Source organism: Phalangium opilio, unplaced genomic scaffold, assembly GCF_054372755.1.
Source record: "Phalangium opilio isolate 3A_F unplaced genomic scaffold, DU_Popi_V2 ptg000009l_1, whole genome shotgun sequence".
Taxonomy (NCBI): domain Eukaryota; kingdom Metazoa; phylum Arthropoda; class Arachnida; order Opiliones; family Phalangiidae; genus Phalangium; species Phalangium opilio.
Genome location: NW_028324146.1, coordinates 1,741,701 through 1,756,727, shown reverse-complemented (window position 1 = coordinate 1,756,727; position 15,027 = coordinate 1,741,701). Strand labels below are relative to the sequence as shown.

The 15,027-nt window shown below is 41.1% G+C and overlaps 1 protein-coding gene across 2 annotated transcripts; it reads left to right on the top strand.

Moving 5' to 3' along the window:
* Window positions 1-497: 497 nt before the first annotated feature.
* Window positions 498-2,749, top strand: LOC149713072 (uncharacterized). Of its 2 annotated transcripts, none has more exons than XM_089845877.1 (2): window positions 498-995; window positions 1,235-2,749. In XM_089845877.1, the coding sequence occupies exon 2, from the start codon at window positions 1,328-1,330 to the stop codon at window positions 2,600-2,602; it is 1,275 nt and encodes a 424-aa protein (XP_089702003.1). In that variant the 5' UTR covers window positions 498-995; window positions 1,235-1,327; the 3' UTR covers window positions 2,603-2,749. The 2 variants fall into 2 exon arrangements, with proteins under 2 accessions (XP_089702003.1, XP_089701994.1); XM_089845868.1 differs by having other exon boundaries at window positions 499-826; window positions 891-2,749.
* The last annotated feature ends 12,278 nt before the right edge of the window (window positions 2,750-15,027 follow it).

The window sequence follows — 15,027 nt, the reverse complement described above, 5'->3', positions numbered from 1 at the left end:
TCCAGACCAGGGGGGTTAAAAAAATCCTTATTTCCCACCCTGATTTAATTAGCCTTATGCCTGATCAGCGCCACTAGGGTCATAGCCCACTTGATCACGCTGGCTGCACGCGCTCTAGATGATGAGGCCCCCTCAATCGACCCTAAGAATGAAAATAACATAGGTTCGGTCTAAAATTCAAACCCGTCTGGTTTTAACATGGGCGTCTATGGAAGGGGACCAGTTTTATCAACCATTTTGGCCCAAATAGTGCATCCACTTGTTCAAATCTCTTGAGTTTTTAATGAGACGTGTATTGAAAGGTTTGATATTATCCTGTAAAATTTAAAGTCTTCAGCTATAATAGTTTTTATTTTTTATAAAAAAAAACTATTATAGCTGAAGACTTTAAATTTTACAGGATGATATCAAACCTTTCAATACACGTCTCATTAAAAATTCAAGAGATTTGAACGAGTAGATGCACTAATATTGTCAAAAACGTTGAAAAAACTGGTCCCCTCCCATAGAGACCCATGTTAAAACCAGACGGGTTTGAATTCTAGACCGAACCTATGTTATTCTCATTTTTAGGGTCGATTGAGCGGGCTTCTATAGCGCGTGCAGCCAGCGTGATCAAGTGGGCTATGCTTGGGTGTAGCGGCGAATTTTCGAACTCTAAAATGACCATAGCCAATCAGAAGGCGCCAAAAACGGGAAGAAATTTTATTTACATTTCTTTCTGCTTGGTTTTACGAGTTAGCGGGCAAAAATCGTCGGTAAACGAGTTTTACGCGTAATTATTTAGTCGTAGAAGAGAAAACAGCTTTGAAATGTCTGCTTTAAGGTATTTTTCACGATTAAGAACGATTTTCAAATGATTAAAAATAAACTTTCGCCTTTAAAAACAGGAAAAAAGCAAGTTAACACGTTAAGCCTTGGCTCAATACTTAAAAGCTGAGCCTGACAGTGTAGTATATTGCCACAGTTTGCAGAAACTGCATTATATACAATTCGTAAGATTTAGTTTAAATATAATAGTTGTAACTCAAGATTAGTCAAAATGTCCAAGATTTACAACCGATGTGTCATAGAAGCCTGTAGAAATACTAACAGTCAAAGTTACCTTTCTTACCACACCTACCCTCGAGATAAAGTTATGAGACAGAAATGGTTAGACGCTATAGCAGCTGGGGTAGGAACTAAACCACTAGACCTGAATAGTTCACGAATTTGCTCCAAACACTTTCTACAGACAGACTATTTTCCAACTATTTGTTCTCAACGTAAACGTCTCAAGCCATTCGCGATTCCATCAATATTTGAAAATACAAAAGTTTTGGATGCAATGCCGCATTCCCCTACTGGTAGCCAAACAGTTCCTAAAGAAGCATTTGGACATATGAGTCCAGAAGATAGAACACCGTTGTTGGAAGAAATGGGAGCATTACATGTTGATCCAGAGGAACTTAATCAATTGCGTACCTATCCTAATCATCCTGAAGAAGTTCAACCCCAAGTTGGTGCAGCTGTTATTTCACCAGTGTCATCATCAACCGCAAGTAGTGAAATATCATTGAAATCCACTTATACACCATATACACCACGTAAACAAAAACTCCTAAGAAATGAACTTGAGTTATTGTCATTGCGTAGTAAAAAGAAGTTTACCGTAACAAAGTTTATTAATAGTGAGAAATCAATAAAATACTACACGGGATTTGGTTCTTATGGAGAGTTTTGGTCATTTTACCAACTTTTAATGCCAGAATGTTTTAAACTCAATTATGTTGGACAAGATGCTTCTCAAACTACTGACAACCGTGATAAAGAGTTTTTTGAATTGGTGAAACCGGGTAAAGTGAGAAAACTGAATCCGATGGAAGAGTTCTTCATGACGCTAGTAAGGCTGAGGCGAGGAATAGAGGAACAGTTCCTAGCTGATTTGTACAACCTGTCTCAAGGCCATGTTTCTAGAATCATAAACACTTGGATATTGTTTCTTTTTAATCGTGTTCCACAATTACCAATATGGGCTTCTAAAGAAAGAGCGAACGAGCTAACTAACATCAAAGAAATTAAAGAAAAATATCCAGGCTTAAGACTCATTGTTGACTGTACAGAATTTACTCTACAAAGACCTTCGGCTTCAGAAGCGCACAGAGAATCGTTCAGTGCGTATAAACACAGCGACACAGCGAAAGCTCTTATTGGAATAGCTGGCGCGGGACATATTACATACTGTTCTAATCTGTACGCTGGAAGAACGTCTGATAAAAAGATAATTCTTCATTGTGGTGTTCTAGACATGCTAGAAGAAGGCGATGTTATAATGGCAGACCGTGGATTTGACATTGCTACAGAGCTAGCTGCAAAGAAAATTAAGTTAATCATTCCCGAGTTTCTTAGGCAACGGGACCAGTTCACTTCAACTGAACTGTCTGAGAGTCGTAGCGTTGCTGTGGCCAGAATTCACATTGAAAGAGCTATTGGTAGGATTAGAGAGTTCAAAATATTAAAACGAGACATTCCATTAGCCTTGGCACCGATGCTTCAGAAAATTTACATTGTTTGTAGCTATTTGTCAAACTTCACAGGACATTTAGTAGCGAATGTGGACTAATAAATGAAGAAAAAAAATGTCATAGCTTAAAAATTATATTTAATGTACAAAATTATGTCAAAACAGAGCACCCATACGCTAAACCTTTTAATATGTTGACAAAGTTGATATAAACAGTCATTAAAGAAGTATTTTATAACCAGAAAAGATTTATTTTGTTCATAGGATCATAAGTTTATAAGATATGTTCCATAAGTATGACACTTCCTATACTTCGTAATGCTAGAGACTTACTGAGAGCTAGTTCGAGAACGACGCGAGAATTGACTACACTCGGTTTTGCAGTCCATCTTCCTATTTAGTCTGTCCTTAGCCTTTGACAGCGCCTCACTAGGCGTCGCTTTACGAGAATCTATGACGTTTCGCCTACGTCACTTCATGACAAGCTCTCATTAACCAGTGACACACTTATGGAACATATCTTATAAACTTATGATAGGATCAATATATCAAAAATTCGCGCTGGAATATTTCAAACGGAATACAAATGCTCCTAGCTTCTCAATATCCACATTGCAACTGTACATAGACAGTGAATCCAACTTGACTGTCAAGAGTTTAAATTAGCTTGACGTGTTGTAATTGTCACCGACTTAAAAAGATATAACAAACACATAACACCAACCATCACTTAGAGGTTGTGGAAGGCTTATTAAATAATTCTATTGCAAAATAGGGTAAGAGAGTCATAAAATATTTGCTGGTAAGTTTAGGAAATAACTCCTGGTTGATGAAGTTGTTATCTCTCTCTATGAGCAGTATTCCCATGTCCTCCGGTGGCACATAAACTACAAGAAAACACACTGGAAGGTTGCATATCAAGAGTTTGCCTTGAATCTGGTGGTAGACTGACGTTTTGCGCAATTCAATTTCATTCGTCTCATTGTTCACAAAAAGATAAAAACCCACAGCAATCGCTTTGTCCCTTATGCATTCCTTATTTTTGAAGATTGCGTATGGGCAGAAGAAAATTTCTATTTTCTTCTGGTATGGGCACTTAATTTCAACAATGTAGAGCTGATCTTCTATGCTTACTAGACGATCTGGGCTGGCACCTAGGAAACTGAACTGTGGGTTTACAACCAAACCTACTGATGTGTTTTGTTGAGTTTGGATTTTTTCTAGAAATAATGGAAACGCTGCTGATTCATGCCTTATCCCATGATTTAATGATTTGGCCTTAACAAATGATCTCTTTTGCAAAAAGATTTTCACCGCATCCGTAGTTTCTCTCATTTTTGTGAATGTGCCAAACATAGACGCCGTTATAGTCGGTGACTTCTTTGTTTATCCAATAAAGAGACTTGGTTTGCAAGCGAGTTTTAATCTCAATGTATTTAGCAACAGCCAAATCAACTTCTATACTCTTTAAAACCTTGACTTCGTTTTCAGTTAAGTTGCAAACACTAGCGTTCCATCATGAACGCTGGATCTCTAAAGGGACCGGAAAACGCCCGCCTTCCACTGTACAAACCGAGTCCTCTCTAGCATAGCGTCGGGGGAAGGGATGGGGGTTGTGAATTTGGGAACACTCAAGGCCATTCGGTCTTTTGTGATTCTGAATAAACCTATTGAAAAGAAATTTAAACGTGTGATAGGGTGAAAGACTGGTGGCGCCCCTGCAAAACTAAAATTTTGTTTTCAAAAATCCAGAAATTAGAGATGGGCCGATACCGATCCCATATCGGTATCGGTTAAAAATAAACCGATATTTCTACCCGATATTTTTTAAAGAAAAATACTTATGTTGAGAGTAGATGGCGCCATAAGACTTAATATTTAACGAATCACAAGCCTAGAGAATTACAGCATTGTGAGCAGACGTATAATTGGGGATTCTCTTCAGGCTGGGAAATAAGGATATTTTTTAAACTAGTCCTTTGGACCAGTGACCCCCTAGTGTCTGAAATTATTTACTGGTCTCCGGACTGGTCCCAGCCTTTGCTCTCCAATAGATTTGCAATTAATAAACTGGTCCCGAGGACCAGTAACCCCCACTTCTTGAATTAAAAAACTAGTCCAAGCAATTAATAAACTGGTTTTGGACCAGAGGAAGTGTGCTATTTCCCAGCCTGATTCTCTTACTCCAAAAAGAAGTCGCCTGAAACCTCAAATGTCGAAAAGTTGTCGTTTTTGAACAAGTGCACTCTTTAAATACTTTATTATTACATAATACAATTAGTATTATTTCTTTGGATGCCTGACCTACAATTTGAACACGGGGAAAAAGGTGTTTTTCTGTGATACGCATACAGTTTAGAAAATTTGCAAAAATATAAGAAATTCTCATATTGGAATAAGTTAAAAGCTGTTATTTATTATCAAAATAGTTACTATTTTCCAACCTATATTTTAGCATCTATTTTCTTATTTATTGTTATTTTTGATATCGGTTAATTTATCGGTATCGGTACGTATCGGTTTCCCAAGTATCGAATGATATCGGTATCGGTTAAAACTGGTATCGGCCCATCTCTACCAGAAATTGCAACTTGGATTTCCCGCTTTTTAGCCACATCGTTTGATGTACATCTAACGATGGGGGTATTAGTTTGGCTTGGTCTGAAGAAGAAGATGTATCGTTCCTCTTTTTAAAGGGAGAGTGAAAAAGGGATTTTTGATTTTCAAAGGTTGGGGATTATGATTTGTCTATAAAAGTGCAATGCGAATGTACAACGCACATGTTAATGAACGCACTTCGAGTGAAAAGGGATAAATTGTGTTAAGGTGATATTTTTCATTAATTGGTGATTTTAAAGGGAAAAGGCTGATGATCTATCTCTAACAGTACAATGCGGATGCACTGTGAAAATATTGTTGAACAAACAGTAATATCTGTAGTCTTTTATGAACACACAAATTTATCATATTGCCTTACCTAAAACGAGAAATTTCATTCTCTCTTTAAAATTTCTCATACTTTAATGGAAAGCGCGGCTCTCCTATTTTTAACCATTTTATCACTAGATGGCTCTGGCTCCAAAAAATAAAAGGCGGTACTTACTCGTGCATTAGTTCTTATTGGTCAGTTTTTAACAACCACCATATAGTGGACCTACAAGTTGTGGTAATTTACCGAGTGCAAATACGCTAAGAACTGTCAGTCCGTCAGAGGAGTTTTTGGGGGAAATTGTTTTGTGGTGAGGAAAATCTTAATGGTTGAAAATTGGCTCACTAGAAGTCGCCATTCAATTCGTTTTATATGTTTGACTAGGCCTAGCTATGCTAATTAGCTCATACCGTAGATCCTAGTACCAAGCTACCGGTATATAGAATTAAGCCGCTAGTCCGAGTTCGCGATATCCGGCATATTTTCAGTCGGTTACCGAATTTAGCCGCGATTCCCGAGTTCGCGATACCCGGCATATTTTGAGGATATGACTTTTAAAAGTAAGTAAACAATTATTATTGTCCAATTGTGACCAATCAAATGAATATGGCTTAAGAAACGTGTAGCCCTGCATTTACCTGATTGCAAGTTTTTCTAAGAATCCGAACTTTCTATAAAATAAAGAGTTCGGGATTTACACAAAGAAAGAACTCAAGTTGGGTGTTTTACCGAGTTCTTTCTCTTTCAAACGCTTCTGGGGATAAGTTCATGTTATAAATTTATTAGATGCGTCGGCATAAGTCTATATTTTAAACTCATCGAGGAGATAATCACTAAAACTATCTGTTCTTCGATTCGCCGGAATATTACAATTACAGCATAAGTAATTTTATACGGGTAATAATTTTATCACTGTTTAGGGTAGAGCATCGAGGGACTATTCACTCTGATTTTATGCACGGTAAATCATTTAAGCATTGTAAAAAGATAGCGCTATTCACTCATAAGGGTAAGGTATAGAGGGGTTAGCCACTCATTTGGGTAGGGTATAGAGGGGCTACTCAATCGTACGATGTGGCTACTATTACGAGCCCTTAGGTCGTCTTGTTGGTTATTTATTTTATAACTCCTTCGCTCGTCGATAGGGAGGCGCCACCAGTCATTCACCCTATCACACATGCGAAGGAGTGAAGCGAAAAATCCGTCACAAAATCGTTCGAGGGCCGCTTTCCTCAATAGTTTGTCTAGGCTTTAATAGTATGTTATTTTGTGTATGTTTTCAACTTTTTTTCTCGCTTGCCTGAGATTAACGACGAGAAAAGTTTGCCCGCGTGAACAGTGCATTTTCTAGAGGCTAGTGAAGCCAGAAAATGTGATGAGCTCAGCACAGCGAGCGTAGCGAGAAAAAGAGTGTCGTCTGAACGGGCCTTTGCGTGGGTCATGCGTTTTTCGTCCATGGTCGTAGCTTCTTGGATCACGCGACTTGGCAAACGCATCTGCTCGTACTATCCGTGGTACTATAGAAGCCCTCCTCAGGCTGAGCATAGCCCACTCGATCCGCGCGAGCAGCTTGCTTCGTCGTGATGCGCGTGATCGAGTGGGCTATAGGCTGAGATAAAAATTAACCGGGCCAGTTTTTATTTTAATTATAATGCTTGGGCTCTATTGGCAACATAATCAGTTTATGAAAACATTACTCATTAACCAAAAATGTCTTGATTAGAATCAAGACCTAAAAGTATCGATAAGACTGAGGGTATCACTTGTCTGAAGGATCAGATATTAATTTTTCTTTTTAATTGAAACTTATATGCATGCTTAAGAAAAAACAACGTTCCATTACCGTTTTCCGTTCAAATAAATTATTTTACTGGTAATCAATTTCAAAAATTTACTAATCTCGGCTTTTCGACCACAATTCCATTCCCCGAAAACATTTTATCAATACATTAATTACTTTTGGGAGAGTACGTGTATGGTTTTGCGTTTTAAAAGGTTCCTATAGACGTTACATCCCCATTCGTGATCGGCACGCTTCCCAGTGGAACATTTTTATTATTCTAAAACCAATGGCGCCAAATTCAATAGGGACAGTAACATTTTTACTCGCTGTTTTGCAAAATGATGTAATATCGAGTGTACTTTAGTGAACCGTCGTATTGTTCTTTCTCATAGTTCAGGGCATGATCAGTGTTACTGCCCAATTTCTCTCTCTAGTTTTTAACAATGGTTAGAGACTATTTGATATGGCACGGCACAACGTTATATACATTTGTAAATTCTAAGTAGCACAAAAGGAAAAAGAGACAATTTTCTTATATTTTGGTTTGAAAGAAATAAACTCATGATAGTAGTTATAACGAACAGAAATTCAAGAGAATAGCACCGGTAATGAGCAGCAAAAAGAGAGGAAAGTTTGCTTCAAGGTAGCAGAGGGACGTGGTAGTGAGAATAGTAATCTAGAATTTTGTTCGTTCAAACCTTAATTTATCGTGAAAAATTCAAAAGAGGAGGCGCCACTACCTAGAAAGATTGATTTTGGCAGATAACAGCGAAAAAATTATGTTCTACACACACTGGGACTATGGGAGAATTTCTGGGCAGCAGGTCGCACATGATGAAATTTCAACTCAAGTTTACATCAATTCTCCCTGGTCGTACTAGTAGCAGGTTAAGCTACAGTTTTCTCAGGTCCTGTTAGTCTCGAAAGGGTTATATAGTCCTTTTAACTTTCAAAAGGTTGTTGTCATGGCTAAACAGACCGCTATTACAGTTTTTTTAATTGTTTTATAGGTTTTTTTGACACGTTATCTCCCAAAAGTAATTAATGTAATGATAAAATGTTTTCGGGGAATGGAATTGTGGTCGAAAAGCCGAGATAAGTAAATTTTTGAAATTGATTACCAGTAAAAAAATTTATTTGAACGGAAAACGGTAATGGAACGTTGTTTTTTCTTAAGCATGCATATAAGTTTCAATTAAAAAGAAAAATTAATATCTGATCCTTCAGACAAGTGATACCCTCAGTCTTATCGATACTTTTAGGTCTTGATTCTAATCAAGACATTTTTGGTTAATATCTGTTCCTTCAGTCTTCATTTTAATTAAGAATTTTAAGAAACTGTTTTACATTTTCAAAACCTGCACTAAGCAGAAACATATATAAAGAGGACCATAACTTTAGCTCAATCAGACATTTATTTATAATGATACTTCAAAAAAAAAGCGTAAATCAATAAAAGTTTGTATTCTTATTGTAATTAACCTAATACAATTCCTACCAATCATTTACTGAAACGCGAGACGCCCACCCACAAGTACCTACAAGCACCTACAAGTACCCATAAGTACCTACAAGCACCCACAAGTACCCGGGACAAGCACCCGGGTCAAGTACCCACAAGAACCTACAAGCACCCACAAGTACCCGGGACAAGCACCCGGGTCAAACACCCACAAGTACCTACAAGCACCCACAAGTACCTACAAGTACCCACAAGTACCTACAAGTACCCACAAGTACCTACAAGTACCCACAAGTACCTACAAGTACCCACAAGTACCTTCAAGTACCCACAAGTACCTACAAGCACCCACAAGTACCTACAAGTAGCTACAAGTACCCACAAGTACCTACAAGTACCCACAAGTACCTACAAGTACCTACAAGCACCCACAAGTACCCACAACTACTTAAAAGCACCCACAAGTACCCTCAAGTACTTACAAGCACCCACAAGTACCCAAAAGTACCTACAAGCACCCACAAGTACCCACAAGTACCCACAAGTACCTACAAGCACCCACAAGTACCCACAAGTACTTACAAGCACCTACAAGTACCTACAAGCACCCACAAGTACCTACAAGCACCCACAAGTACCTACAAGTACCCACAAGTACCCACAAGTACCCTCAAGTACTTACAAGCACCCACAAGTACCCAAAAGTACCTACAAGCACCCACAAGTACCCACAAGTACCTACAAGCACCCACAAGTACCTACAAGTACCCACAAGTACCTACAAGTACCCACAAGTACCTACAAGTACCCACAAGTACCTACAAGTACCCACAAGTACCTACAAGCACCCACAAGTACCTACAAGCACCCACAAGTACCCACAAGTACCTACAAGTACCCACAAGTACCCACAATTACCTACAATTACCCACAAGTACCCACAAGCACCCACAAGTACCTACAAGTACCTACAAGTACCCACAAGCACCCACAAGTACCTAAAAGCACCCACAAGCACCCACAAGTACCTACAAGCACCCACAAGTACCCACAAGTACTTACAAGCACCCACAAGTACCTAAAAGTACCCACAAGTACCTACAAGTACCCACAAGTACTTACAAGCACACACAAGTACCTACAATTACCCACAAGTACCTACAAGTACCCACAAGTACCTACAAGTACCCACAAGTACCTACAAGTACCCACAAGTACCCACAAGTACCCACAAGTACCCACAAGTACTTACAAGCACCCACAAGTACCTACAAGCACCCACAAGTACCTACAAGTACCCACAAGTACCCACAAGTACCTACAAGTACCCACAAGTACCCACAATTACCTACAATTATCCACAAGTACCCACAAGCACCCACAAGTACCTACAAGTACCTACAAGTACCCACAAGCACCCACAAGTACCTAAAAGCACCCACAAGCACCCACAAGTACCTACAAGCACCCACAAGTACCCACAAAAACTTACAAGCACCCACAAGTACCTACAAGTACCCACAAGTACCTACAAGTACCCACAAGTACTTACAAGCACACACAAGTACTTACAAGCACACACAAGTACCTACAATTACCCACAAGTACCTACAAGTACCCACAAGTACCTAAAAGTACCCACAAGTACCTACAAGCACCCACAAGTACCTACAAGCACCCACAAGTACCCACAAGTACCTACAAGTACCTACAAGTACCTACAAGTACCCACAAGCACCCACAAGTACCTAAAAGCACCCACAAGCACCCACAAGTACCTACAAGCACCCACAAGTACCCACAAGTACTTACAAGCACCCACAAGTACCTAAAAGTACCCACAAGTACCTACAAGTACCCACAAGTACTTACAAGCACACACAAGTACCTACAATTACCCACAAGTACCTACAAGTACCCACAAGTACCCACAAGTACCTACAAGTACCTACAAGTACCCACAAGTACCTACAAGCACCCACAAGTACCTACAAGCACCCACAAGTACCTACAAGTAGCTACAAGTACCCACAAGTACCTACAAGTACCCACAAGTACCTACAAGTACCTACAAGCACCCACAAGTACCCACAAGTACCTACAAGCACCCACAAGTACCTACAAGTACCCACAACTACTTAAAAGCACCCACAAGTACCCTCAAGTACTTACAAGCACCCACAAGTACCCAAAAGTACCTACAAGCACCCACAAGTACCCACAAGTACCTACAAGTACCCACAAGTACCCACAAGTACCCTCAAGTACTTACAAGCACCCACAAGTACCCAAAAGTACCTACAAGCACCCACAAGTACCCACAAGTACCTACAAGCACCCACAAGTACCCACAAGTACTTACAAGCACCCACAAGTACCTACAAGCACCCACAAGTACCTACAAGTACCCACAAGTACCCACAAGTACCTACAAGTACCCACAAGTACCCACAATTACCTACAATTACCCACAAGTACCCACAAGCACCCACAAGTACCTACAAGTACCTACAAGTACCCACAAGCACCCACAAGTACCTAAAAGCACCCACAAGCACCCACAAGTACCTACAAGCACCCACAAGTACCCACAAGTACTTACAAGCACCCACAAGTACCTACAAGTACCCACAAGTACCTACAAGTACCCACAAGTACTTACAAGCACACACAAGTACTTACAAGCACACAAAGTACCTACAATTACCCACAAGTACCTACAAGTACCCACAAGTACCCACAAGTACCTACAAGCACCAACAAGTACCTACAAGCACCCACAAGTACCTACAAGCACCCACAAGTACCCACAAGTACCTACAAGTACCCACAAGTACCCACAATTACCTACAATTACCCACAAGTACCCACAAGCACCCACAAGTACCTACAAGTACCCACAAGCACCCACAAGTACCTAAAAGCACCCACAAGCACCCACAAGTACCTACAAGCACCCACAAGTACCCACAAGTACTTACAAGCACCCACAAGTACCTACAAGTACCCACAAGTACCTACAAGTACCCACAAGTACTTACAAGCACACACAAGTACTTACAAGCACACACAAGTACCTACAATTACCCACAAGTACCTACAAGTACCCACAAGTACCCACAAGTACCTACAAGCACCCACAAGTACCTACAATCACCCACAAGTACCCTCAAGTACTTACAAGCACCCACAAGTACCCAAAAGTACCTACAAGCACCCACAAGTACCCACAAGTACCTACAAGTACCCACAAGTACCCACAAGTACCCTCAAGTACTTACAAGCACCCACAAGTACCCAAAAGTACCTACAAGCACCCACAAGTACCCACAAGTACCTACAAGCACCCACAAGTACCCACAAGTACTTACAAGCACCCACAAGTACCTACAAGCACCCACAAGTACCTACAAGTACCCACAAGTACCCACAAGTACCTACAAGTACCCACAAGTACCCACAATTACCTACAATTACCCACAAGTACCTACAAGCACCCACAAGTACCTACAAGTACCCACAAGTACCCACAAGTACCCTCAAGTACTTACTAGCACCCACAAGTACCCAAAAGTACCTACAAGCACCCACAAGTACCCACAAGTACCTACAAGCACCCACAAGTACCTACAAGTACCCACAAGTACCTACAAGTACCCACAAGTACCTACAAGTACCCACAAGTACCTACAAGTACCCACAAGTACCTACAAGCACCCACAAGTACCTACAAGCACCCACAAGTACCCACAAGTACCTACAAGTACCCACAAGTACCCACAATTACCTACAATTACCCACAAGTACCCACAAGCACCCACAAGTACCTACAAGTACCTACAAGTACCCACAAGCACCCACAAGTACCTAAAAGCACCCACAAGCACCCACAAGTACCTACAAGCACCCACAAGTACCCACAAGTACTTACAAGCACCCACAAGTACCTAAAAGTACCCACAAGTACCTACAAGTACCCACAAGTACTTACAAGCACACACAAGTACCTACAATTACCCACAAGTACCTACAAGTACCCACAAGTACCTACAAGTACCCACAAGTACCTACAAGTACCCACAAGTACCCACAAGTACCCACAAGTACCCACAAGTACTTACAAGCACCCACAAGTACCTACAAGCACCCACAAGTACCTACAAGTACCCACAAGTACCCACAAGTACCTACAAGTACCCACAAGTACCCACAATTACCTACAATTATCCACAAGTACCCACAAGCACCCACAAGTACCTACAAGTACCTACAAGTACCCACAAGCACCCACAAGTACCTAAAAGCACCCACAAGCACCCACAAGTACCTACAAGCACCCACAAGTACCCACAAAAACTTACAAGCACCCACAAGTACCTACAAGTACCCACAAGTACCTACAAGTACCCACAAGTACTTACAAGCACACACAAGTACTTACAAGCACACAAAAGTACCTACAATTACCCACAAGTACCTACAAGTACCCACAAGTACCTAAAAGTACCCACAAGTACCTACAAGCACCCACAAGTACCTACAAGCACCCACAAGTACCCACAAGTACCTACAAGTACCTACAAGTACCTACAAGTACCCACAAGCACCCACAAGTACCTAAAAGCACCCACAAGCACCCACAAGTACCTACAAGCACCCACAAGTACCCACAAGTACTTACAAGCACCCACAAGTACCTAAAAGTACCCACAAGTACCTACAAGTACCCACAAGTACTTACAAGCACACACAAGTACCTACAATTACCCACAAGTACCTACAAGTACCCACAAGTACCCACAAGTACCTACAAGTACCTACAAGTACCCACAAGTACCTACAAGCACCCACAAGTACCTACAAGCACCCACAAGTACCTACAAGTAGCTACAAGTACCCACAAGTACCTACAAGTACCCACAAGTACCTACAAGTACCTACAAGCACCCACAAGTACCCACAAGTACCTACAAGCACCCACAAGTACCTACAAGTACCCACAACTACTTAAAAGCACCCACAAGTACCCTCAAGTACTTACAAGCACCCACAAGTACCCAAAAGTACCTACAAGCACCCACAAGTACCCACAAGTACCTACAAGTACCCACAAGTACCCACAAGTACCCTCAAGTACTTACAAGCACCCACAAGTACCCAAAAGTACCTACAAGCACCCACAAGTACCCACAAGTACCTACAAGCACCCACAAGTACCCACAAGTACTTACAAGCACCCACAAGTACCTACAAGCACCCACAAGTACCTACAAGTACCCACAAGTACCCACAAGTACCTACAAGTACCCACAAGTACCCACAATTACCTACAATTACCCACAAGTACCCACAAGCACCCACAAGTACCTACAAGTACCTACAAGTACCCACAAGCACCCACAAGTACCTAAAAGCACCCACAAGCACCCACAAGTACCTACAAGCACCCACAAGTACCCACAAGTACTTACAAGCACCCACAAGTACCTACAAGTACCCACAAGTACCTACAAGTACCCACAAGTACTTACAAGCACACACAAGTACTTACAAGCACACAAAGTACCTACAATTACCCACAAGTACCTACAAGTACCCACAAGTACCCACAAGTACCTACAAGCACCAACAAGTACCTACAAGCACCCACAAGTACCTACAAGCACCCACAAGTACCCACAAGTACCTACAAGTACCCACAAGTACCCACAATTACCTACAATTACCCACAAGTACCCACAAGCACCCACAAGTACCTACAAGTACCCACAAGCACCCACAAGTACCTAAAAGCACCCACAAGCACCCACAAGTACCTACAAGCACCCACAAGTACCCACAAGTACTTACAAGCACCCACAAGTACCTACAAGTACCCACAAGTACCTACAAGTACCCACAAGTACTTACAAGCACACACAAGTACTTACAAGCACACACAAGTACCTACAAGCACCCACAAGTACCCACAAGTACCTACAAGTACCTACAAGTACCTACAAGTACCCACAAGCACCCACAAGTACCTAAAAGCACCCACAAGCACCCACAAGTACCTACAAGCACCCACAAGTACCCACAAGTACTTACAAGTACCCACAAGTACCTACAAGTACCCACAAGTACCCACAAGTACCCTCAAGTACTTACAAGCACCCACAAGTACCCAAAAGTACCTACAAGCACCCACAAGTACCCACAAGTACCTACAAGCACCCACAAGTACCCACAAGTACTTACAAGCACCCACAAGTACCTACAAGCACCCACAAGTACCTACAAGTACCCACAAGTACCCACAAGTACCTACAAGTACCCACAAGTACCCACAATTACCTACAATTACCCAC